The 23,621-nt window shown below is 32.6% G+C and overlaps 6 protein-coding genes across 12 annotated transcripts in view; 2 read left to right on the forward strand and 4 right to left on the reverse strand.

Moving 5' to 3' along the window:
- LOC109863773 (neural Wiskott-Aldrich syndrome protein-like) overlaps window positions 1–2,145 on the forward strand; it is a 5,356-nt gene extending 3,211 nt beyond the window's left edge. The window contains exons 7-8 of one of the 4 annotated variants that reach the window (XR_002251381.1): window positions 47–275; window positions 1,789–2,145. The gene's annotated coding sequence lies outside the window, so the exon portion shown is untranslated. Of the gene's footprint in view, window positions 1–46 lie in introns of all 4 variants that reach the window. The other 3 variants (XR_002251382.1, XM_020444304.1, XM_020444305.1) reach the window with 3 other exon arrangements.
- A 362-nt stretch (window positions 2,146–2,507) lies between these two features.
- On the reverse strand, window positions 2,508–7,004 carry LOC109863720 (ninjurin-1-like). Its single transcript, XM_020444192.1, has 3 exons — window positions 4,124–7,004; window positions 3,016–3,571; window positions 2,508–2,871 (listed from the first exon to the last, which is right to left on the reverse strand). The coding sequence occupies exons 2-3, from the start codon at window positions 3,370–3,372 to the stop codon at window positions 2,695–2,697; spliced, it is 534 nt and encodes a 177-aa protein (XP_020299781.1). The 5' UTR covers window positions 3,373–3,571; window positions 4,124–7,004; the 3' UTR covers window positions 2,508–2,694.
- Window positions 7,005–7,103: 99 nt separating this feature from the next.
- LOC109863719 (E3 ubiquitin-protein ligase RNF25) lies at window positions 7,104–11,135 on the reverse strand. The gene is made up of 6 exons (XM_020444191.1): window positions 10,730–11,135; window positions 9,955–10,026; window positions 9,601–9,841; window positions 9,225–9,443; window positions 8,815–9,126; window positions 7,104–8,642 (listed from the first exon to the last, which is right to left on the reverse strand). The coding sequence occupies exons 1-6, from the start codon at window positions 10,747–10,749 to the stop codon at window positions 8,466–8,468; spliced, it is 1,041 nt and encodes a 346-aa protein (XP_020299780.1). The 5' UTR covers window positions 10,750–11,135; the 3' UTR covers window positions 7,104–8,465.
- Window positions 11,136–11,484: 349 nt separating this feature from the next.
- LOC109863731 lies at window positions 11,485–17,356 on the reverse strand. Its single transcript, XM_020444208.1, has 10 exons — window positions 16,999–17,356; window positions 15,068–16,507; window positions 14,608–14,972; window positions 14,100–14,438; window positions 13,610–13,874; window positions 13,134–13,543; window positions 12,827–13,054; window positions 12,174–12,676; window positions 11,859–12,033; window positions 11,485–11,742 (listed from the first exon to the last, which is right to left on the reverse strand). Exons 1-10 carry the CDS (start codon window positions 17,012–17,014, stop codon window positions 11,587–11,589), a joined length of 3,897 nt encoding a protein of 1,298 aa, XP_020299797.1. The 5' UTR covers window positions 17,015–17,356; the 3' UTR covers window positions 11,485–11,586.
- Window positions 17,357–17,434: 78 nt separating this feature from the next.
- LOC109863732 (alpha-methylacyl-CoA racemase) lies at window positions 17,435–20,260 on the forward strand. Its single transcript, XM_020444209.1, has 5 exons — window positions 17,435–17,744; window positions 18,745–18,880; window positions 18,978–19,121; window positions 19,254–19,500; window positions 19,614–20,260. Exons 1-5 carry the CDS (start codon window positions 17,637–17,639, stop codon window positions 20,122–20,124), a joined length of 1,146 nt encoding a protein of 381 aa, XP_020299798.1. The 5' UTR covers window positions 17,435–17,636; the 3' UTR covers window positions 20,125–20,260.
- A 250-nt stretch (window positions 20,261–20,510) lies between these two features.
- Window positions 20,511–23,621, reverse strand: part of LOC109863751 (mediator of RNA polymerase II transcription subunit 15-like) — a 6,568-nt gene continuing 3,457 nt past the window's right edge. Inside the window, exons 4-12 of one of the 4 annotated variants that reach the window (XM_020444261.1) lie at window positions 23,210–23,398; window positions 22,837–23,096; window positions 22,585–22,743; window positions 22,307–22,425; window positions 22,134–22,225; window positions 21,886–22,047; window positions 21,491–21,776; window positions 21,271–21,373; window positions 20,511–21,090 (exon numbers count right to left, since the gene is read on the reverse strand). In XM_020444261.1, the coding sequence (XP_020299850.1) occupies window positions 20,758–21,090; window positions 21,271–21,373; window positions 21,491–21,776; window positions 21,886–22,047; window positions 22,134–22,225; window positions 22,307–22,425; window positions 22,585–22,743; window positions 22,837–23,096; window positions 23,210–23,398 (1,703 nt within the window). In that variant the 3' untranslated portion in view covers window positions 20,511–20,757. The remainder of the gene's footprint in view (window positions 21,091–21,270; window positions 21,374–21,490; window positions 21,777–21,885; window positions 22,048–22,133; window positions 22,226–22,306; window positions 22,426–22,584; window positions 22,744–22,836; window positions 23,097–23,209; window positions 23,399–23,621) is intronic. The other 3 variants (XM_020444263.1, XM_020444264.1, XM_020444262.1) reach the window with 3 other exon arrangements.

Consider the following 23,621-nt stretch of genomic DNA (forward strand, 5'->3'; position numbering starts at 1 on the left):
ATATATATATATATATATATATATATAAACATATGTAATGTTTCAGATGATTAAAAAAAAGCAACAATAACATACATGTGTACCCGCTGTGATAAATATACTATTGAATAAAAAAAAACGATTAACGAAGCTATAAACGTGCAATGTAAATAATCTTGAATTTTATTATCCAAAGAAGAGTGTAAATCAGGATAAAAAAGTATTTAAAAGGAACTACTTAGATGTATAATTGAGAATAAGAGCGCACTATGTATATGAAGATAGGGCAGGTAAGGGTAAGCAAAAATTTATTTCAATATTTTTAAAGAGAATAGAAAGAGAGAGAAAGAGAGAAAAAGAGAGACATCAAGTGTGAGCGAGCAATTAAACGAAGTTGCACTGCAAAAGTATTTATATATTGTGTCTCTGATAAGTAGAAAAATTTGAACAATTCGAACATTTTGTATGTGTGTAGCAATATCTTCGATCTAGAAATTATTCTTGATTTTGAAAGTGATTTTACAAAGTTGAGATATATAACATTCAGCTGGTAGTAGTAGTACACAGCGTCTCCTTTTGAGACTCAACTATTACTCATACTTCCTTACAGCTTCGTACCTAACTTTTTGTTTAAAAACTTTCGCCAAAATATCGTATCTTTTCCAAGATATTTAACTCTATTGAACTAAAATATTCGACATAAAGATTGCATTCGAGCGTCATACTGTGTAAAATTTTACGTGTATATATTATTATATAAATATATGAAGGAATATATATAGTGAGATATATATGTTAGAAACAAAGAATATATTTTTCTAAACTTAGTTTCTATGTAGAAGAATGCAAATAAACAAAAGTACTAGAGGGAAGTAGTGCTCTCCAACTTGCCCTGTCTATACATACAATCTACGAAATTTAAACGAAGAAATATACGATATATTATTACAAACATTTCGAAAATGTTTTTTCAATTATTTAAAGTCTGTTTGCGAATACATTAGTTATATACTATCGTACACATATTTATATGAAAGATTACACATGCGTATGCTTTTTACTGAATATAATTTAAATTAAGAAAATAGATAGTGAATCATATTTACGTTCTATTATATGTACTGTCCTGATCTTAATAATCGCAAATAATAATATCCATTAGAACTAAATTCGTCTTAGATAGTGCATCCACACGTCACGGATACATAAAAATATTCTTAGTTTATTTTTGTATTTTCTAAATTCTACAGATTCTGACACAAAAAAAAACAATCGATGTTTGACTAATCAAAATCAGTTGACAAATGACACATAATGTATGTCATTTGATATGCTATCTATCTGGTATAAATGACAACACGTATATCACTATACTCATCGCGTTTATCATTTTAATTTTTTTTTTTTTTTTTTTTTTTTTAACTCTATACACAAAGTATATAAAAAAAACTATGTATATATTTTTTAACATACCAACAAAGAGATTAGTATTTGTTTGATGAATGCGCACATTTTTTTGAAAAAACAAATTAATTATAGTTTGTTCAGCGAATATCATACCGTTTCTCTCTCGATGATTACGTTATTAGCAGTTACTGTTCCAAATTTTCAAGAACAATATTCAAGAACATCGATCAAATATACAGTTCGTTAAGTGTGATTAACAACTAGTTTTTATTTTTGTTTATCCTATTTTATCGCGCGTGAAATAGGCTAACGTGTATTAAATTTATATGATTTTATCATATAACTCAATGATTTTATAGAGTATTTTTAACGTTTGTGCTTTATTTACTATATACGGCACAGATATCGATATGGAAGTTTAACACAAAGAGAAAAGTCATCGGAGGGAACATTGCGCAAGGCACAAGATACACTTTTGCCGTTACGGAGAAATCCTAGTCACAAGATTTAAAAAACAAGAAGTATATTAAAATATTATTATATATATTTTATATTTTATATGATATGTCGTTATATATCTCCCGCAAAAAAAATTACTTCTGTTGTTTTTTCTTCTATATATTTACATTGTTTTGATATATCTCTACATATCTCTATTACACACTCTTTGTAAAGCGGCAGTCCTAATATACATATACATATATATATCACTAATGTTGCATTTAACACAATAGAAAAAAATTCAAATCAAATAAAAAATTTATACTACTTATATTATTTGTAATAATATATTATAATTGTATAATATATATATATATAATAAAATAATAAAAATGTAATGTAAAAATAATAATAAAGTTGTAATAGTAAAATAACACGATATTTAGACTTGTACTTGTTGACAAACATATAATAAGAATGTATAAAGATTGCAAGATGTTTCACAACATAATCTCTTATTTGTTTGCGCTTTGTTTAGTCTTTAATCTACCAGGCACTTGAAGATGATTAATTAACGCGGTTGTGAAATACGTCACATCCAGAACTTGTGATGTATGAACATATTCACATACATCACAAATATAATATAACAAATATGTGTTAGGAATAAACAATATGTGTAAACATATCATAAATTATATATTTGTTTTTCTTAATAATTATGTTTTTCTTTAAATTATAGATCTCGGTCAATAAGTTGTTTTTATGGCACGTTTGTTGTACTTTTTATAAAAATAACAATTATGTAATTTTACTATAGTAATTAGTTTAATCTTATTTACGGACTCCATTGCTGAAAGTTGGAACTCAAAGGGGTTGCGTGTCGGGCGAGCTTATACTAAACGCGGCTATGAATACGTTAATAATTGTTATAAGAAAGACGGTCACCACGACGTAATTGTTAATTCTCTCAGCGTTGGTGGATTTCGATTTGCCTTTCATGTCGTATCGACCCTTGAAGATCAAACTGACTCCAACGCCAATCTAAAACGGTATTAAGCAAGAAGTGCTACGGAAGCTAGCAGAGTTTTGAGTTTAAAAAATATGATTTCAAGAATATAGAAAAAGTTCTCTTAAATCTTGCAATCAATATTCTTCTTTTTCTTTGATAGAAGATGATATTTTTACCTGCAGTATAAGACTGATGATAATCATGCTCATAGTGAGATAAAAAGTAGGGCTGTTTTGCTGGTACTCGAGAAGATATCGCAGTTGGTTCGCATTAGCCGTTATGAGCGCGACGTCCATCATACCTTGTGCCACAGTTTTTTTGGCCGCGAAAGTGTTCGACTGGCGATTTCTTTTGTCCGTCGTGTCGACGGACATCCCTTGCTCTTTCACTACAAAATCTTCTTGCATTTCGGGATTGGCGGACGGTTCCTGGACCGCAACATCCTTCAGTGTCTCCATTTTGGTGGAAGAAGTGTCCGGAGTATCGTCCGTCCTGCCGTCGTGAGATGTTTTCACTTCCATCATTGTGAACATTAAGTTATTCTCGTCACTGTATGTCGTTCCGGTTTAACAGACGCACTTTATAAGAAGATATTCCTTATAATAATAAGCTCCAGTAGCAATCAATTATCAATTTATCTACACACACACACACGAATCTTTTGATTTTCCACATGCGTGTGTCTCTGCATGTATATAGAAATTTGTGATAAGACTCTGTTGATGATGATATCTATAAAAAGTAGTTATTGTTTGAATACTACATTGTGAATATAGAAGGATTTTTATTGTTTTTACCGAACAATGCGTATAATGATTCAGATGTGATGACTCAGATTTAATTATAAAAGTTTATGATTGACAGAAAAACGTGAAACAAAATATTTTTGCAAACAAGACTAACTTTATTTAGGTATTTATACATTTATAGTGTGTGATATTATATTTTTATATATATATATATTTGAATTTTTGTGAAATGACTTAGTTCTCAAATTTCCTGTAAGGTCAACTATGTAATTTCTCTTAAGCAAACTATTGTAATTTATATATTTATGGATAGTATTGTTATATATATAGAACATTACAATCGAAACGCACAAATTACAATATTTTGTAGCAATGTATCTTAGCAACCAGAAATGACGTGATAATTCATGTGAGAAGGCAGTCGGTAGTGGGCAACCGAATGTGTATCAATTTTTTTTATTAACTTTTGCTCACACGCACGTGAGCAGATGATTTGTTTTAATATAATAGCGCAAAAGAGAAAAAAAACACTTACGTCAAGGAATTAATTTCGTCGTCACGCGTCTTCTCGTATTGTAACAACACGTCAAATTTTGTTTATGCATGAACACGTCCGTCGCACATTTGAACGTAGCAGAGACTTGCAACGCGATCCGAGGCGTGACGATAAATTTTATCATGGCATTGACCGGAATAAGCAGACCGCAAGTTCGTTGTTTACAAAGGCGGAAAGAGGCAATTATCAGTTTTTAGCTACTGTATAAGTTGTATTCGTGGTCATTCTTACGTAGCGCGTGTTCTCCCAAACTCTATTCTCGTGATTCTTCTTCTTCTTACGTGATTGACAATTCGAATATCAGCTTAAAAAAAAGACGGTCGAAAAGTAGAAAAAAAGATGTTTTTATATATTTTATATTTCATAGAAGACTATATTCGTCAAAATCTTGTTATCGTATATTTATTATAATTATTACGTCTGACTATAGATCGCGTTGTACGGAAATGTAAAAAATATTAGTTGATTGAAAACTAGACGATATTTCTTGCTATCTATATAATTGTTTTGTATGAGATATGCGTGTAATACATGCAAGTCGCGTGATACATATAGTATATATAAATGTATTTTAAATATGAAACAAACAGAATTTTTTCTACCATGCACGAGTTCTAAACAAAGAAACGTACATTTTGTTAATTTCTACTTATGTCCTTACGCGCACACGCACACGCACTTTCTTGGAATGTCTTCTCACATAAATCAGAGCGTGTAAACAGACACAGGTTTAGCATCGTGTGTAGTTTTTTTAGTTTCACGTCGTGTTAGAATAAAATGGTACGCATGAGTAACGAAAATAAACAAAATAGTTTCCAAATAAGAGTTTTAATGTATGCGTATCATACATTTGTTTCTTCGTCCTTGCCAAAAAAATCGCATTGTACAGAGAAATAGCAAATGTACTCGGAAAAATTCTTGAGACATCTCGACTGTTGCTTACATATAATAAATGTGCATACAAGTGAAAAATATATATATATGTGATAGAAAAGCTGAATAAAAATCCATTTCCTAAAATATCACAGACATACGTAAAACGTAAGAAAAAGGAATAAACAGGTACTTTTCTACATAAAGTCAATCCTTATTTTTCTGATCTCACTTTGTCCTCTCTGTTTCTTTTTTTTTTTTTTTTTTAATATATGTATAATCCGACATTCTTTGGTACTTACAAATAGAGATAGATCGCAGTAGTAACTTAATTAATATAATATCCGTTAAACACACGCTGTATAGAGATGATGATTTTCGTTTTTAAAAATTTCCTAACTCTCAAAAACTAATATAAAATTTCAGATTGAGACTTAAATACCACAATTTCACAAAAATACGTACAAATACATTTCTCTTGAATTAAACAATGAAACTAACTTGTGTCGTTTGAAAGAGCAAAATCTCACGAATCTTCTAAAGTGTTTATACGAAGAAAAATTAAACGCATTGATGTGAGACTACGTTTAGCGAAACCTTGATGAAACATACACATACAAAATACGAGACAACTTGGAGGATTGAGTCAACCGGCTAATACAGATCAAAGGAGAAACATCCTGCGAACAAAATGAAAAGCAAAAAGTACATTTTCAGTTTTATGCGTCTAAAGTCTCCTTACTTTAGCCTATTACCCTTTTGTAAGTATCACATTTATGTGGAAGAGTTTATACACAAGGTTGCTAAGAATTCTTTTTTTTTTTTTTTTTTGTTCCTTTACCGACATATACACCATATATGTATTAAGAGTATCTATACAATAGACGCGCGCAATGCCTCTTTAAAATCATAGTCGAGCTTACACGCAGAACTATGTATATATATATATATGTATGTATATATATTATATAGATAAATCGAACTAATATACGATACAGTTGCGCACAAACGCGAGGAACTTTACAAAAGAGAGAAATGTCAGTTAAAAGTAACAGAATAATCAGATCTTTAGCTGGGTCTTTATAACGCAAAATTTGCGACCCGCCTTATTGCAAATCTGACGCAATGAACTTGTTGTTTTTTTTTTCTTCAGTTTTATCACAATTGTTCTCTACGATCACAGGCACTTCGATCGTAAATTCGAACTGTGAGCGATGCAAAGAAACTCTTTCTTACAACGTTTTACTTCACAGCGTGAATTTTTCAAATTTGTTTGCAAACTTTCTTACAGATATATCGGATACATGCCATGTAACACATTATGAACGGAACAAGCGATAAATGGCACAGTATACGCTAATAATTAGTGTCGGTTAATTTTGATTACGTTAATTTTACACTAAGGTATAAAATATTTTTGTTTTGGCGAAATAGTTTTGATTGCTTATAATTTTTTTTGCAACTCGCTGTCGCACGTGACTGAGTTATAAACTCTATTCGCGGTATTACACTTTGTTTTTAACATTGTCGTCTGTAATGTGTATGAATTTATAAAGTACACAGACAACGGATTGGTTTCGAGCGATGCTTCAGATACAGTTTTTTTTAAACATAAGAGAAAAAAACCCGTTTTTTGTAAATAAACAAATATCACGAAAACTTGCAAAACATACCGTAAAAAACTAAATTATCCTTCCTAAAAATATACACTCGATTTGTATACGCTTTTATCTTCTAACAAGAAAGTCTCTCACTAACTTAAAAATTACGATACTTGATCAACTTTGTAAAAAATAAGTAGTAAAAATAGGTATATATCTGCTTTTGCTGCTCAAAAAGAAAATAAATTAACTCTCAAACTATTTGCGATTTTTTATCCGACAATTAACAAATATAATTGCTTCAACATTTGATAGCTAATAAAACGTTTAACTGCATCAAAGAAGGCAAAGTTCTGTATATAAAACTTTGAAGTACTGATAAGTAGGTAGGGTTAATACGAAGATCAATATACTTAAGTATTTTTTGATGATAGCCAATATATCTGGTTTCTTCGTTTTTTATTTTACTCTTCTTTCTCTCTCTCTCTCTCTCTCTCTCTCTCTCTCCCTCTCCCTTTCTCCGCCTTGACTACTATCTGAAATTCTCTTTACGTAAAAGTAATTGTTTTGCTAGAAATATTTTTAAAAAGAGGAAACAAATTTTTTTATCTTTAAAACTAAAAATATTTGTCGCTAAAACTAGATCTGTGTATAAAAGTAATAATTATTTCTCGAAAGTGTATCCTTATAGTAGGTTTATCCGTTTCTAGCGTTACTTCATTTTAAATTTTCTTAAAGAATACACTTTCTGTTAAAACAACAGAAGAATAATCACGTGATGTGAGTGAAAGGCGAGATATATATTAAAATATCTGCATTATTCGCACATGTACTCAGCGCGTTGCGACGATAAAAACAAACACTTATCACAGATGAATTGAACAACTTGCTTGCATTTTGCGGCAGTGAATACAAAGATTATATCAATAATCCAAAGATGATGTTTGATACAAAAGCATCAAATATCAGATCGAAGATTATATATTTTATATTATTAGTTCTCGGCGTTTTTTTTTTTTTTTTGATAGCTGCTCTATAAAATGAATTTCTATCTTCATTCACACTGTTTTTTTTTTTTAACATACTACTGCACTGATTGAATTGCTTCAAGATCGCTAAGCGTCAGCAATTAGGGTCTTTCATTTTTAGACAGCCACGAAAATTAATTTGACGTTCCAAATTTTGCGATTAGCGAGCTTACTAAAAACATAGATGTTTAATATCATCCGTAATCTAATATATATATATATGCAGAAAGAAAGAGAGAGAGAGAGAGAGAGAGAGAGAGAGAGACACACATGGCCACAACGTTAAATTCGTTCTTTTATTAAATTTGTACGCGTCAGATTCGTAGTCGAACGACTGCAAAAAAAAAAATCTAATAAAAATATCGTCTACATGTAGATAACAAAAAAATAATATTAAAAAATTGTCAGAGCTGCAAAACATTATACACAACGTGTCGTATAATAATCAGTATCATACTTTGCGGCAACTTAAACAGGTGTTTGCTACAGCAAAATCTTTATGATTTAAGGCTTCGGGCATTCGTACTCGTTGCACTCACATCGAATATAATAACGGCTTCGGTCTACGTAAATATCTTAGACGAGAAATTGCGACGCGTCCCGACACCGCTGTCGGGATGACAACGGGAATACTATTTATTTGAACAACGATACCTATAAGTTTATTATCGTAGTGAGACTATTCGAGGGAAATAGATAGCCATCGTATAATACACCGATGATCATACTAGTGATGCTAATCAAAATATTGTATACACTTAGCGACATAGCAACGAAGAGACCAGACCAGAGTACAGCGAACTTGTGACGAGCCCAGTGTCATCTGGGAGTAGATTCTGCGTGTCTGACTCTGTCAAAATGACGCCGGTAATGCGTCCGCCCGCGACCTCGGTGCCGATGACCGTGATTGTGATTGTTGTGACCATGATTGTGCTGGCGTGACTGATACTGCGAATGATGGTGATTCTGAGCCTGATTCGTTGGCTGTTTCGAATGCTGCAGCGATAAGAATTGGAAATCGAAAAAAATTGGATTTTTTTTTAAATAAACAGCATTGTTAAAATTATTTCTTCTATTCGATTAGCCGCCTACTGCACCTTCGTATTTTTTTCTTTGAAAAAAAGATATGAAATACTGCTACTGTATATAAAAATAGTAGATTACTCACCACTTGAGTAACCGGTTGCACAGTAGTGGTATTCGAGCATCCGTTTAAGCTCGTACCGGCTGGGCTAACCTCGGTAGCTGCAGCGGGATCATCCTCAGTTCTCACCAGCATCTTCACACCTTCAGCCTCCAGATCAATTATACCGCCCCGCTGTTGCTGTCGCAAATACAAAGCAGCCATTTGTTTCTGCAGCTCTCGCAGCTCCGCGGTAACAGAAAAATCAGTGGCAGCCTCAACGTCGATCGGCGGTGGTGCTGACCACAAACTCTCAACGTCACAATTGATCGACTCCCGACAAACCGGACATATAGCCTAAAATATATAAATGTCAATACAACAAAGTGAAAAAGACTGTGACGGTACAATTTAGTTGTTTTTATTGCTCTGTTCACAAATAATGAAATTTGTACTTGAAATTTGTTTGTAGTATCCTGTTGCCACTGCGGTAGCTTCTCCTGCTCTTCTCTGTAATATCTCTCTGCAGCAGCAACGTGAGCCGCTAAACAATGCGAATGAAAATAATGATAACATTCCGTTTTCGTAAATTCATCGCCCTCACGGAAGCCGTACAAGCAAACAGCGCACTGATCCGTTGGAAGATTGCTCCTCGTCAAGTGTTCTCGAATCAGCTAGTAAAAATAAATACAAAAACAAAAATAACAAAATCAGATAATAAATATAAATTATTATATTATCTTTATATGTACGTAAAAATTCCAGCTTTTGCTTGTGTTATACATTATATATACAAATGATTTAAGAAATTGATAGATTAAAATTCTTCACCTCTATCAATTCAAACATGACTGGTTGACCTATAAAGTCAATACACTTGGCTTCTGCTTCAGATTGCATCAATTTCACAGTGTTCTCATCTAATCCTCGAGGATTTCTCAGACTGATGGTTGGTGAAACGTCTGGATAACCAGAAGGTAATCGTACAACCAATGTAATGCAAACATATTGAGACTGCGAATCCTCGCCAGTTGATGGAAATAGTATTGTTTCGATACATTCTGGTTCTCCTCTGTAACAAATTAACATATAAAATACATAACTATATACTAAACTACACACAACTATATTTTTTTATAATATACAATATTTAGTTCGCAAATAATTAGAAAAATCTTTATATACCTATCATTTTCCTTGATATTGAGCTCATTGTCTAGTAGAATTGCTTTCAGTGCTTCAATCTCATCAGTCACCCTGCAATTAGTGATTGTATATGTATCATAAAACAGTCCGATATTCAAATAACCTTGCATGATTTTATATAGGCTAACAGATTTTTAAACAAATTTATATTCCTATAAAAAATCATTGAAGCATCATGTAATCACAAAACTTTCAAGAGCACACAAGTGATCAGCCATATGTATCTTCAGTTAAATCAATAAAAGCAAGTTGACAATAATATTTGCTTTTTATAGTTTTTTATACAATATTTTAAAATTAGCACACTATATACAATTTTTTCTAAGTAAAAAACATATGTTAGCAAAAAGTTTATAAGCTAAAAGCATGGCAAAAGAGAAATAAAATAAGGGGTGGAATCTGTTAATCTACTAAACCTTTATAACAGTATATATATATATATATATATATATATACATACATACGTATACAAAATAACTCAAAATATAAATTGCATATTAGCATTAAAAAAAAATGAATTAAAAAAAAACAAGTTACAACTTTTCTCGGCAAGGTTGCCTTTATTATAACAAGTATATCCATAAATTCTGAAAACTGCAATGTGTAATCATACATTTATTTATACGTACGCATATATGTGCGTAACGTAACGCATGTATGAACAAATGTACATATGCAAGTGACGCGTACGATAGTGTATGTACGTACACTTTTTTTTCACATTAATTATCAACGAACTTATGATAATAATTACCGTTCATCCACGTCTGACATCGTTCCTCGTCGGCGCTGATAAGCCAGTCGTAAAGAACAATTTCTCTTGCAAATACCACCACTTGCTTTTGCAACCCTCGCGACGACCACGAGAGCGTCAAGTGCGCATCAATATTAAAATCTTTCTGCTAGCACCCGAGACCCGAGACCCTTGAAACACTCACCACCTGATCACGTGATGGCTCCTATATGCCAATCGGTTGGAGAGAAGACGCTCAAAATACTTCTTCTCACCAATTGAATCCTGCGATTTTCGCACAATTTGAAGTAGATACGAAAAAACTAGATACTGCGATAGTGTGCAAAACTACACACACACATACTCGTTGCAAGTCACCCCATCACATCAGAAACCATCACTCTTTTCAAACTTGCAACCATTACTACAAAAGCTTCCAATAGAGTTTCGCAGCGCCACAAACGTTAACCAGAGAAAAGCGGTGAAGCTTAAGAGCGGCCATACCATCCCGTTATAGTTTCTCGACGTTCTCGACCGCTGGTATCAGCGCCATACATCGACTTTACTGTCGATAAATAAATCTTTCGAATCGATACGAATCAACGCGTGACTTTCAACGCTGCGTGAGCATTTTCGAGCTTTCAAAATCGAAAAAAAAAGCTTAAAAGCCGAAAATTGTTCTAAAACTTGTTAAGAATTGTAAGACTGTTTTACTAACATCGTGTTTTCGCAAACTCAACACACATAAACAATGTTTAATAGTATAGTTTATTTTTTACATATATATATATATTTTTTTTCCTTTAGTTGTGTATAAAAACATGTGTTCAATTTTGTCAAACTGTCTCGCAAACGATTAATCAAAAGGTAAATCAAATCTATACTTTGCCGGAATATTTGTAAAATTTGTTGAACGAATCTAATTGTACTTTGAAGACTTCCTGCAAGGATACTGGTAACGTGCGAGACAAGAAAGCGATTGCGTGCTGATCGCAAATGCTGATCAATTGATACAGAGAATTATGCAAAGCCACCTGCAACAAACACATTAAAGATAATCACTCTCAGCGACAAAACATAAAATAGCAACAACATAAGACTATGTCACATAAGACTAATATCGATTCCATTTGTGAAAAAAATATATTACCTTGATAAAAGATGGATAAGGCGGAGAAGTTTTTTTCATCGAAAGATCATATTCGCTCTGACCACGCTTCAAACTTGATAACTCTTTGTCCGTAATTATTTGTAAGAGATCAGCAATTACATATGGACTTAAACGAATCATATCTTTCTTTAATTTTATCAGTAAACTTGTAAACCTATTAAAGAAAAGGCTTATATATATACTTTTGCTTATATTTTTACAACTTTGTTAGTTAATGGATCATAGACAATATCTGAGGAGTTTTGAATGTCACAGTTGCGACTTGTTTTTTTTTTCAAATTGATGTAAACTTACTTTTCAATATCGAACGCGAGGCATCTAAATCGGCGCTCTACAATTTTATTATTGTCTATGAAATATCTCGATCCATGAACAACGATTTCTATTACATTTCTATATAGTAGCAATAAATTCGGTAATCTGTCTGTTATCATGTCCGGCCTGACTTTTATCATCGTTTTACACAGAGCCAATACACATTCACATACTGTAATTTGCTGCGTATGTAATGCTCTCGGGAGCGAGTGCAGAGCAGTTATTATAATAAGATCAAATGTAGTATTTGGAATAAGTAAGTGTTTGGTAGCGATTATATTGTGAGACAGACTCACAACGTGTGACCAATATTTGGGAGGAAAATTTATCTTAAATACGACTCGGAACAAAAGATTGTTAAATGCATTCCAACGCATCTTCTTACGTCTGGTATTCATATAGTATTCTGTTTTCATTACACCGTTCCAAATGAAAAACAGATTTTTCCATGCCGTTTCATCACTTTCCTTCCAGATAGTTATCTATGTGCGTATAGATACAAAAAATTAATTACGATCGAATACAATAAATTGCAAAAAACTAGTTAATTTAAAACTTCTCATCTGATCTATATAAAAATGTTGACTTTATACAACAAAAATATATACTATTACTAGCAAACATATATATACCGTCTCATCATGCAACAGTTTTAGAAGTTCATAAAATTCTTTTTCTCCAGTAGATGCTAATAATGGTTTGAATAAATTCTTGTATGGATATCGTAACATTATGCGCCATAAGCCCTTGATGGTCGTATCTGGTACTTCAAATGTTTTACGACGTTGCAAAACGATAACAGCCAATTCCACACCTTGTTGCACTAATGCACTCTTAGCAGTTTTTAAGTTTTCTTCAGTCTACAAAGGAACAAACAATATTATTTTGTAAATATTGAGAAAAGAAAAAATATATACTGAAGAACTGTAGTATACTTACTGTGAATATATTATTGTGAGTTGATTCGGTCAACTTTTTCAAGTCGTCGGTAATATTTTTAGATGATATTTTTAATACTGCTACTAAACATCTAACGTCAAAAGCTTCATTTATCGCTTCAGGTAACTTTTTTAAAATAGCTGTAGCTAATTTTTTTCTTGCCTTTCTGAAAATAACTTTTTGCTCAGTATCGTTTGGTTTGATAGTTTCCAAATATTCCAAAATGATGCACATAGCTTCCTTGTTTCGTGCACAACTTTTTATAAGACTTTTCAAAGTGGCGTATGTTGTTGCATCTGAAAGATGATACTCGCAAGCTTTCGCGAATGCTTTGTTTTGCGATAACTGATTTATCACCGCTGTTGGTTCTATGTATTGAAATATATCGATTCTGGTATCTTCTAATAAATCTGAAAAGAAAATAAATCTTATATATGTATATAAATATTTAAAAAAATAAAAATTATAAAAATTACCTAAGAATATCTTGTTGCATAATGACAATATTTCCGCATTGTTGTCACATTCTTTGCTAACGGAATATACAACCAGAAATACTAATAATTTAACATTACATCTGAAATGTATTATCGGTAAATTAAGCAATACTTTAAGATGACATCTAATTTTATCGGATATCGAATTTGTCATTTGAATCCATTGATCTTGAGATATTTGCTCTTTCATAACTTGCAATATATCTAGAAGTTTGTTGTCATTTTCCTTCTCCAACATTAATTCCTAAACAATACATCTTAATTATATAAATATACTTAAACAAAAATAACATTTTACTATATATATATGTATAATATATATTATAAAATTTAATGTTCTGCGTTATTACAAGATAATAATGATATATAAAATAGTTAAGATAAACTATTTCTTAGAATATAAGATAAAATATACAAATTATAAAATAAAAAATTATAAACTTGTAGTAAATTTTATGCTATTACTTACAGGAGTAATATCTACTGTTATAGATTTTGTACACTGTCCAATTTGAGCAAGAATCTGACCTAAGAGACAATGTACAAACTGTCTATTTTCTTGAAGACACTCCCTCTTTAATATAACATGCCAGCTGTCGTAGTTATTTTCATTCGATGTAATATAAGTCAAGAAAAAATACGTCACTGTGATTACGTCATTGTCATGCAATAACGAAAGCACATCCGTATAATATTTCAAAATAATGTTCCAAGAATATTCCAGACCTCCTACTAAACCAGAAAGTTTAACAAAAGAAGAAGAGTCGCGTGATATGTTTGATCTGATCCGATGTAAAATAAGCTTGTTCTGAAATTGTAAAAAAAAAACAAACACATAACTGTATGTAAAATCAGAATTACATTAAAAATATTTTTTCAAAATTTTGATTAACTTAAAAAAATCTTAAAATAATTCTCCATTTTATGTTGAGAAGAATGTAATCGATTTTGAATAAATGACATGTTTTTGTAAGTACCATAGTATATTTGCAGTTGCGTTTTCCAAAGTTGGATATTCTTTGAATCAATTGTTGCCAAGGATCATCCGGAATCGGAAAAGCTAGTTGCTTCATAGCAATTTCTTTTGGCACATAATATTTCAGTACGTTCTGCATATCGCTTAATGATTGTACCGCGTTTAGCAGTAATACAATAATATCTTTATTATAACTCAAACACAATGCTTTGTTTATCAACAATGATAAAGTATTACTTAGGTCTTCTAGGCTGTTAACTAGTTTTTCAAAAACTATTGGAAGTTTGATGTGTTCTAATATCTGTATGTTGGAGAAGAACATAAGGAGCAATTCTACCGTCGCCTTCAGCATTAATATATATTTACCTGTAATCCCATTTACATATATACTTTGTTAATTATTTGTAGTTTGAAATAAATATCCATAAAATAAGCATATCAACAAAATAAAAAATACGTACATGAAATATTGGACTCTAATAATGTCACACAATCTGTATTCAAGTAATGTATTATTGTTCGTAAAGTTGTAATTATCTGTGAACTAGAGAAATTGTTAATTTGCTTCGTCAGTTCGCTTTTAAATTCATATGGAAAAAATGATTGTCGCTTTATTTCGTACGATTGTTTTACTTTAATCGTTTCCTTCAATGATGCCAGTAACTGCGAGATAAATTTTTGCTCGCGTCTCAATTTCATACTGCAGTACAAAAGCGCATTTAACAAGTTTATGTAGTCTACATTTTGTTCTTCCATAAGTGTTTTGTTTAAAATGTCCGGAATATTTTTTTCTATTAAAATCGGATTAATGTACGCAAGATTTTTAAGTATTTTGTATAGCAAAACGTCCCGTAAATTGTCGAATGCTAAAATATCAGTTATTATTTTTTGTAAATATTCGGACAACGTGACACCATCTATGGTATTGTCGAAATCAAGAGTCACATCATTTAAGTATCTGAGACAAGCTTCCAAGATTTCGAACTTGTGTTTTCCAGAGGATTCGATCAATTTTCTAAAGACCATGTCCAATAAAACAGCATCTGATTTACAAGAGTCTACCACAGTGTAAAAAAGAAACTTGTATGTTAGAAGATTGCTTTGAGGACATGATGCTCTCACGTTTCTAGACAATACATAAGATAGGTTTGAGAGCACTGCTTGTCTGCTCTCTTCTCCCATTCGTTTGTTTTCTGTAAATCTGCTTTTATTCAATAATATTTGCTGTATACATTCGCGTGCGTCTGAGGCAATAAAAGACCCCTTATAATCGCTCTCATCAATTGAATTGCACACAAGATGCAAAACATCGTGCATAAAAATTTCTCTCAGTTCATCTTTTCTAGTTACTGACTGTTGATATATTTGTGTTAAACTTTTGACAACGTAACGTAAAGTACTATTTATAAATATAAATATCCCATTTGAATCCCACTTATTTCTATTTGGCTTAAGTTGTTGCTCAAGTTCATTTTGTGCTGTATTGCAACAGTGAGAATGTATTTCTGAGTATTTCAAAAAATTGTTTAGTAGAGCCCTCAATAAAACACCCAAATTTTGTGGATTATTTGTAAAATATTGTCTCATGCTGTTGTTAGACAAAACTGAGTCACAACATTGAAGAAATTCCTTATTTATATCTCTTTCATCAGTGTTCAATTTCTGAACAAGCGTGTCAATTAAACACTGTTTTGCATTGGTCTTAATGTCAATTCGAGACTTCAAGAATTCATTCAAAGTTTTCCACGCTTCCTGGTTTGTTAGACACGTTTTACACACCCATTCCAAAAGTAACTCATCCTTTTTCACAAGCGGCAGATCCAACTCAACAAATGCAGTTTCCGCTAACTTTAATCGTTTTGGCAAAGGATCTTCTCCCGAATTTAAACGTTTCAATAATTCTGCAAAAGATAAATTACATTATTATGCAAAAGTTTTGTATCAAATAATATACTTTTTGTGGTATAGATAATAAACATTGCGTGTAAATTTATACACATAGTTTAACATGAATTAACAATTAATTAGTTACTTTTCATTAAAAAAAAAAAAAAAATGAATATAAAGTGAAAGCAGCCGGTCTGCCATTTTGACAGACTTTTTAAACTTTGGCGCGCTTTTTACCCATCACAAGGCACATGCCTCGCCACCACGTTGGTACAACAGTTTTCTCTAACCTTATTAAAACAGATGGTTTTTGAGTGATAAATTATTCTTTTTTTTTTTTTTAATGTCGAGCGTAGATTCTGCCACATTCGTTTACTCGAGAAAACGCGAAAGTGGACTAAATTTTATTGAAATCGAAAAGAAAATCAATATCTAATGTATTTATGTACTCTCATCATGCGGTCTCACGTGATATTTACAGATTTTGTGGAAAGTAAACACTTACTCGTTGACATCGCCATTTTGACACTTTTATTTCTTATTTTCTATTTTGTAGACGAATATACACAATACTTGTTAGAGAGGTGTAATTTATGCGTACATAAATATCCCGCTCATGTCACAATTATGTATTTCACGAAATGAGCCGGGATAGCGGACGTTTCAGATTGACACCGTACGAGGTCTCCAACATCGATAGCTCACTTCATTGTAGATAAAAAACAATAACAACTATAGATGGTGGTTACCGGTGCCCTTATGGATCAGTGGACCCTTATATGCATAACAACTATAGAGTAAACATCAACAATGAGTGCATCCAGAAATTGCGTATATACCGAATGTAAAAAAACAAGCGAAAGTTGCGCGCAGGCGCTGAACATGCGACGCACGCGAATTTTACAGCAAAACTCCGCAGTCTGCACTGGTGCGCACTGAGTGCGACTTTCAATAAAAAAAGTTGATTGAACTTTACTACTTTGCAAGTAATTCGCGTCTAGTCTTATTATATGTCTACGGTTGAATGGGTTGTTCCATGAAACGGATAAAAATTGTTTTGGATAACGAAAACGCGTTAGAGGTAAAAAAGTAATCAGCTGTTTTTTTTTTCTAAATCAAATTATATTAACAGAAAGAGACGATATGATCTTGAAAGGAATTAAAGTCTTGGAATTGGCCGGACTTGCTCCGGGACCTTTCTGTGGAATGATTTTAGCAGATTTTGGAGCATCAGTTATAAGAGTCGACAAGGTATTTTTCACATAATTCTTTACAATAGAGTTCTTTATCTTAAAGAACTTGATTTATAACTGGTAGTGTGTTTATTTATCTTTCAAGCTTAAGTAATTTACATACAGTGAAGGTTGTTTTTTCGTCTGAATAATTCATTGATATGTATAATATGTTCGTTTTATTTTCTGCATCGGCGATACAGTCTATCTTTTTTTATCCATATTAGAAGAGCAAAGATAGACTCTGTGTAGCCAGTGCAAAGTTCATAAGAGAGAGATAATCAAAATAAACTGACGCTCAAAGTGCACCTAAAGCCTGTTCTACAATACAGTCGTAAGAAATTGACCAATCACAGAAGAATCGATTGTGATTTCTTACAACTTACAGCTTATGACTGTATTATAGAACAGGCTTAAAGCTAACGCACCTTAGGTTGACATTTAATTTGCGCGCGCACGTACTTTGCATTTTGCACTACAGTAATGTCACTGACCTCCGCCGCGCGGCCTTGGCGGGGTCACTGACCTCGGCCGCGCGGCCTTGGCGGGGTCACTGACCTCGGCTGCGCGGCCTTGGCGGGGTCACTGACCTCGGCTGCGCGGCCTTGGTGGGGGGGGGGGTCACTGACCTCGGCCGCGCGACCGCGGCGGGGTCAATGACCTCGGTCACGTGATTACGGTATATATATATATACATACATACATATATGCGTATGTGTGTGTATTATATATAGATATAGAATATTACATATAATATATACGTGTTGTTTTTCGACTTCTCTCTCTCTCACTATTTTTTGAGTTTGATTTTTATGCATTATTTCTGACATTTCTCATATGTGTATTATATGGTTTATAAGAAGACGTATATACTATCTGTCATCGCGGTGACAGGTTGTGTTCACTGACAACACGTTAAATAAAAATAACAACAGCGTGCGCGTAGCGCGCGCCTGTGTTGTGCTAATATTTAAAATAATATATGATTAACATAACGGAAAATTTGCATTAATACACAGATTCGAGCTAATTCTTTAGATGTGTTGGGCCATGGAAAAAGATCGATAGCATTGAATTTAAAGTCAGAAAAGGGCGTCGATATTTTTAGAAAACTAAGCGACCAAAGTGATGTCGTTATTGACACGTATAGAAGAGGTAATATAAGAATTACAATTCTGCATATATCGATGATAAAAAAAAAAAAACAATCTTTTTGTTTTATTTTTATTTTGTACAAATGTTTGTTTAATAGGCGTCATGGAGAAACTAAAACTTGGTCCAAATGAACTCATGGCAACAAATAGGAAGTTAATATACGCTAGATTAACTGGATATGGTCAAGAAGGACCTTTTGCAAACATGGCCGGTCACGATATCAATTATTTGGGTTTATCTGGTAAAATTTTTATGATTCTGAAATATAAATTTCTGCATCTACGTCAATAATAGTGCTTGAAAAGAAATGAATGTTCTTTAAAGAATATTCCAACATATATGTTTATAATAATGACGTGAATTGTTAATGCAGGATTATTATCTTTGTTTGGCCGATATAATGAAAAACCTGTACCACCTGTTAATTTCGCTGCTGATTTCGGTGGGGGTGGTTTGATGTGCGCTCTTGGAATCATCTTGGCGCTATATGAACGAACAAAGAGTGGCACAGGACAAGTAGTGGATGCGTCCATGGTAGAGGGAACCGCATACTTAGGATCTTGGTTATTCAGATCTCAAAAAGTGCCTGGATTATGGGGAAATTCTCGTGGTAGAAACATGTACGCTCTTTCCTCTGCAAAAAAATTTCGTATTTTTTTCAAAAATTTATGATTATATATTAAAGTCACGATTTTTTCTTTTATATACAACTTATATAAATACTGCTTTATAGATTAGATACAGGTTCACATTTTTACGACACGTATGAGACGAAGGATAATCTTTACATGTGCGTTGGAGCCCTTGAACCGCAATTCTACAACGTATTCCTGGAAAAGCTCGGTCTTACGAGTGACGAGATACCGCAGTTTGAAAATTTTGAAGAAAATCGTAGCAAAATTGCTGAGATTTTCAAGAGAAAGACTCAAGCGGAGTGGTGTGCCATATTCGATGGTACTGACGCGTGCGTGACACCAATGCTAAGTCTAGAAAACGTAGCGAGGCATAGTCACAATAACCACAGACAAACGTTCACGGCTATGGAAAATGATGTCATACCAAATCCCGCTCCTCGTCTGTCTCGTACACCCGCTGTCTCTGTGGGCACTTGCAAAAATCCATCGCCTGGCGAAAACACCATAGAAATCTTAACTGAATTAAAACTTCAATCTAAGGAAATACATGATTTGTTATCAAACGGAGTTGCTTATGATCAAACATATCAAACCACTTCTAAGCTTTAACGTACATATGTACGTTGCTACTAGTTTTACAAGACCGTTATATATCAAGATAATTTTATAATTATGTCAATTATTTTATATTATTTTATAGGGAAGAGGTAATAAAACAAAATATACATATCATGAAAACTGTTACTGTTATACCATTTGTGATACTATCGTAAATATATTATTATGTAATAAAGTATTTAAATAATAAATTTATTTTTTCTAGAAAATATTGAAAATATGTCTCACACAAAAATAAAATCTAATAAACTAGCATAAAATTTAATGATAATTAACCACTTTTATTTGATGTGTCGTTAATGAATCTGTAATAAAATTTTTTACACGATCACACATGTATTACAAAAAAAAATAATTCATATAAAATATGTAAAAAGTAGCACCATATTATTTTCATTTTTTAAATATGATTTAGAGAAATTTGAAGGCCAAGACAAATACTCGAAATAAAAATAATGAACAATCAATGATCATACGAAAGATAAATGTAGTATTTACAATTCTTAGAGTTCATCGTACAATCAATTATCTTGCTAATCTATAATTGATTAAAACAATCACAAAGTTCAGAGAAAGAATTAATTTAATATATAACTATAAATTCAGTATATATAAAAACAATAATTATAAACCCATTAACACTGTACTGGCAGTAATAGATGTTTCCTTTGGTGCGCTAGCTTGACGCACACTCATCTCCCATGTGTCTAATAACTGAGAGAGTGAGAAACGTCGTGGCAGTTTGGCAATGCGAGCGTTCAAGGCTTTTTGCACGGCGCACAAGAATGCGGTTGCCTCATATTCGTGCGGCGTCATTACACAGCGAGGCGGCGTCGAAGGATAATCTGCCGGAACCGTCACAGAGATAGGTGGCACGCACGGAAGATGACGATCGTCGAGCCAACATATCAGCTGTATGCATTTCGATCCACTTTGCTGCGCTGGATCTAGACTGACCTACACCAATAAAAAAAATGACAAGTTACACAAATATTGTTTTTTACTCAATTATTCTTTATAATTTGGAATAAAGAGCGTATATATGTGAAGTGTTACAAATATTCTTCATACTAGTTTTCGTATTAAAAAAAAGATTAAAGAAAATGTTTTTTTCCTCAAACAAAGTTGTTATATTACCTTGAAGCGTTGATCCAATCTGGCTATTTCTCCTTGCAATACGTCTGGTATTTCACTAGGCGAATCTTCTATTTTTACTTTTTTCAACGAGGACGGCAAGTTTCTAGTTTTACAATACAAACAATACATGTATTTTCTCAGTTCAGTATAAATTGTGCAAAGTGACAATATCTGAAATCAACTTCATGCAACACAGAATAACAACTATATGTATTCGTACTTTATCTCGGGTCCGAATAAAGCATCTAGGCAAGGTCCAAACGTTCGTTGTAACGTATGATTGATCACTGGACTTTGAAGATGTTGGCTCACGGATTCTAACAGCGGACTGAAAATCTGATGCTCTTTCAGTGTTGTCACCGGTGGTCCTACGCTACCGTCTCCTCTTTTAAAATCTAGTTTTTCCAGAACAACTTCGCACTTCAATAACGTATCCAAAGGCATACGTTTACTAGGAGTCGACAGAATCTCCAAAAGTTTCTTCATCTTGCTGAGCTTATCGACATCTGAATGAATACAAAACATATAAATAATAGTATAACACAATATATATATATATATTATGTTTTTTCGCTGAAAAATCTATTTATAATACATAATTTTACAAGTTCTTACTTCCTTCGCTGCTCATTTTAGAGATCATTCTTCGTAATGGTTCTATATATTTGCTCAATTGCCTGACTTTGTCTCTATATGCCTGATCTTCTTGCTGAGGACTCGGTGTGGCACCAACACCTCCCGGAGTATTCAACGAACTACTTGGAGATGGTGCCATACCTAATTCAACAGATTTTTTGTTTTTCCGCCTTTTTTCTTATATTTTATTATTAAAACATTTTCTATTTATATTGGTATAAACTTACCGATGGAATTTACAGAACGAGATGGCCCTGTAAGGATAGTATGCTGAGAACTTGGCGATGGAACCAAAGCAGGCGAGGCTACCATTTGATTGCTGTAGACGTAATATTTTTTATATATTGTATGAATGTTTGTAAGAAAAAAAAAATGTGATTAAAAAGTGTATTATCTTTACCTTGATGGCGCTCCTAAACCAGCCGGGCTTGGAGCGGAAGGAGATGGACTTTGTCGTAAGAATTGATTCGGTGTAACATTACGTGGACCAGGAAATGCAGTATTCATCATTTCACCTGGCTAAAACGAAAAAGTTTGTTCTTATGATTAATAAAACTTTTGAAGAAAGATATATACGTAAATTAATTATATTTATTATAATTGGATAATAAAAAAATTATTAGTACATTAATAGTGAATATTATATATTAAGAAATTAAACATCTGTATCTAACATACTTTTCTTTGAATATGATTTAATTGCTGTTGCATTTGACTTGAACTCAATTGCCCGGGGCCAATTTGATTCATTTGTTGCGGCATACTAGTTTGAATGGTGCCCATTGGTCCCACCATTTGATTGCTTAATTGATTTGGTAATTGATTCTGCATTTGTGGCTGACAATAGAAAATAGTTTCTTCTATTGTTTTGTATATACACACACTAATATTTGTTTTTCTTTTTCATTTATTTGAGAAAATAAAAAATACCTGCATATTTTGTTGCATTTGTCCACTTGCAAGTTGGCCCATTTGTCCCTGCACCATTTGATTCATTTGTTGAGGAATATTTCCTGGTCCTATCTGATTAATTTGAGTCAGCATAGAATTGTTTTGCATAGTTTGGATCTGGTTCATGTGATTCATTGGACCACCAGTTTGAGCTGGCATCATACCCATTCCTTGCATTTTGTTTTGCATACCAGGCATGTTTATTGGTTGTCCAGGTCGTTGATTTAAGCTTTGTAAAACTGACAAAAAATACAACATTAACTTATCAGTCAGACATCATACAACATTCAGATATTATACAACATTAATACAAATTGACAGCAATCTACAAGTTAACTCATATTTGACTTACGATTAGTTGCAGTATTTGCAGGTTGCTGTGGAATGATATTCTGATGATTGGGACCTGGACCCGCCATCATTTGATTATTTCCTGTTCCTTGCCGAGCCAGTGTTTGAAGAGCACCAATTGGATCTGGCATGCCCTGATTGTTACCGCCACCAGTACCAGATGCAGTACCAGTTGCACCTTTTTTAGTATCTAAAATAAAATAGACAAGGTAGTGTCTAGTTAAAAAGATAAAAGTTAAGTTAAAAAGTTAAATAATTTTATAACTTTATCTAGTTACATTTTTAGACTCTTATCTTTTAACTTTATTTAGTTATATTTTATCGGTAACTAGTAACTTTTTATTTCAACTCTCTTGAATCTACTATAGCCATAAGATTTTTTATTTGTTTGCATACAAAACGGAACATATTTC

The sequence above is a fragment of the Pseudomyrmex gracilis genome, unplaced genomic scaffold (assembly GCF_002006095.1).
Source record: "Pseudomyrmex gracilis isolate BER0280 unplaced genomic scaffold, ASM200609v1 scaffold_12, whole genome shotgun sequence".
Lineage (NCBI taxonomy): Eukaryota > Metazoa > Arthropoda > Insecta > Hymenoptera > Formicidae > Pseudomyrmex > Pseudomyrmex gracilis.

Coding starts and splice junctions, on each gene's coding strand:
- LOC109863720 (XM_020444192.1), bottom strand. CDS start 3,372: ATGTTCACAATGATGGAAGTGAAAACATCTCACGACGGCAGGACGGAC. Junction 2,872..3,015: donor TCATCAGTCTTATACTGCAG/GTAAAAATATCA, acceptor ATACCGTTTTAG/ATTGGCGTTGGAGTCAGTTT.
- LOC109863719 (XM_020444191.1), bottom strand. CDS start 10,749: ATGTCAGACGTGGATGAACG. Junction 9,842..9,954: donor AATATCAAGGAAAATGATAG/GTATATAAAGAT, acceptor AATTTGTTACAG/AGGAGAACCAGAATGTATCG. Junction 9,127..9,224: donor ATACTACAAACAAATTTCAA/GTACAAATTTCA, acceptor TATATATTTTAG/GCTATATGTCCGGTTTGTCG.
- LOC109863731 (XM_020444208.1), bottom strand. Junction 13,875..14,099: donor TAACAGTAGATATTACTCCT/GTAAGTAATAGC, acceptor TGTATTGTTTAG/GAATTAATGTTGGAGAAGGA. Junction 12,034..12,173: donor CTCGCGTTCGATATTGAAAA/GTAAGTTTACAT, acceptor TTTCTTTAATAG/GTTTACAAGTTTACTGATAA.
- LOC109863732 (XM_020444209.1), top strand. CDS start 17,637: ATGATCTTGAAAGGAATTAAAGTCTTGGAATTGGCCGGACTTGCTCCG. Junction 17,745..18,744: donor CAGTTATAAGAGTCGACAAG/GTATTTTTCACA, acceptor ATTAATACACAG/ATTCGAGCTAATTCTTTAGA. Junction 19,122..19,253: donor CAATTATTTGGGTTTATCTG/GTAAAATTTTTA, acceptor TTGTTAATGCAG/GATTATTATCTTTGTTTGGC.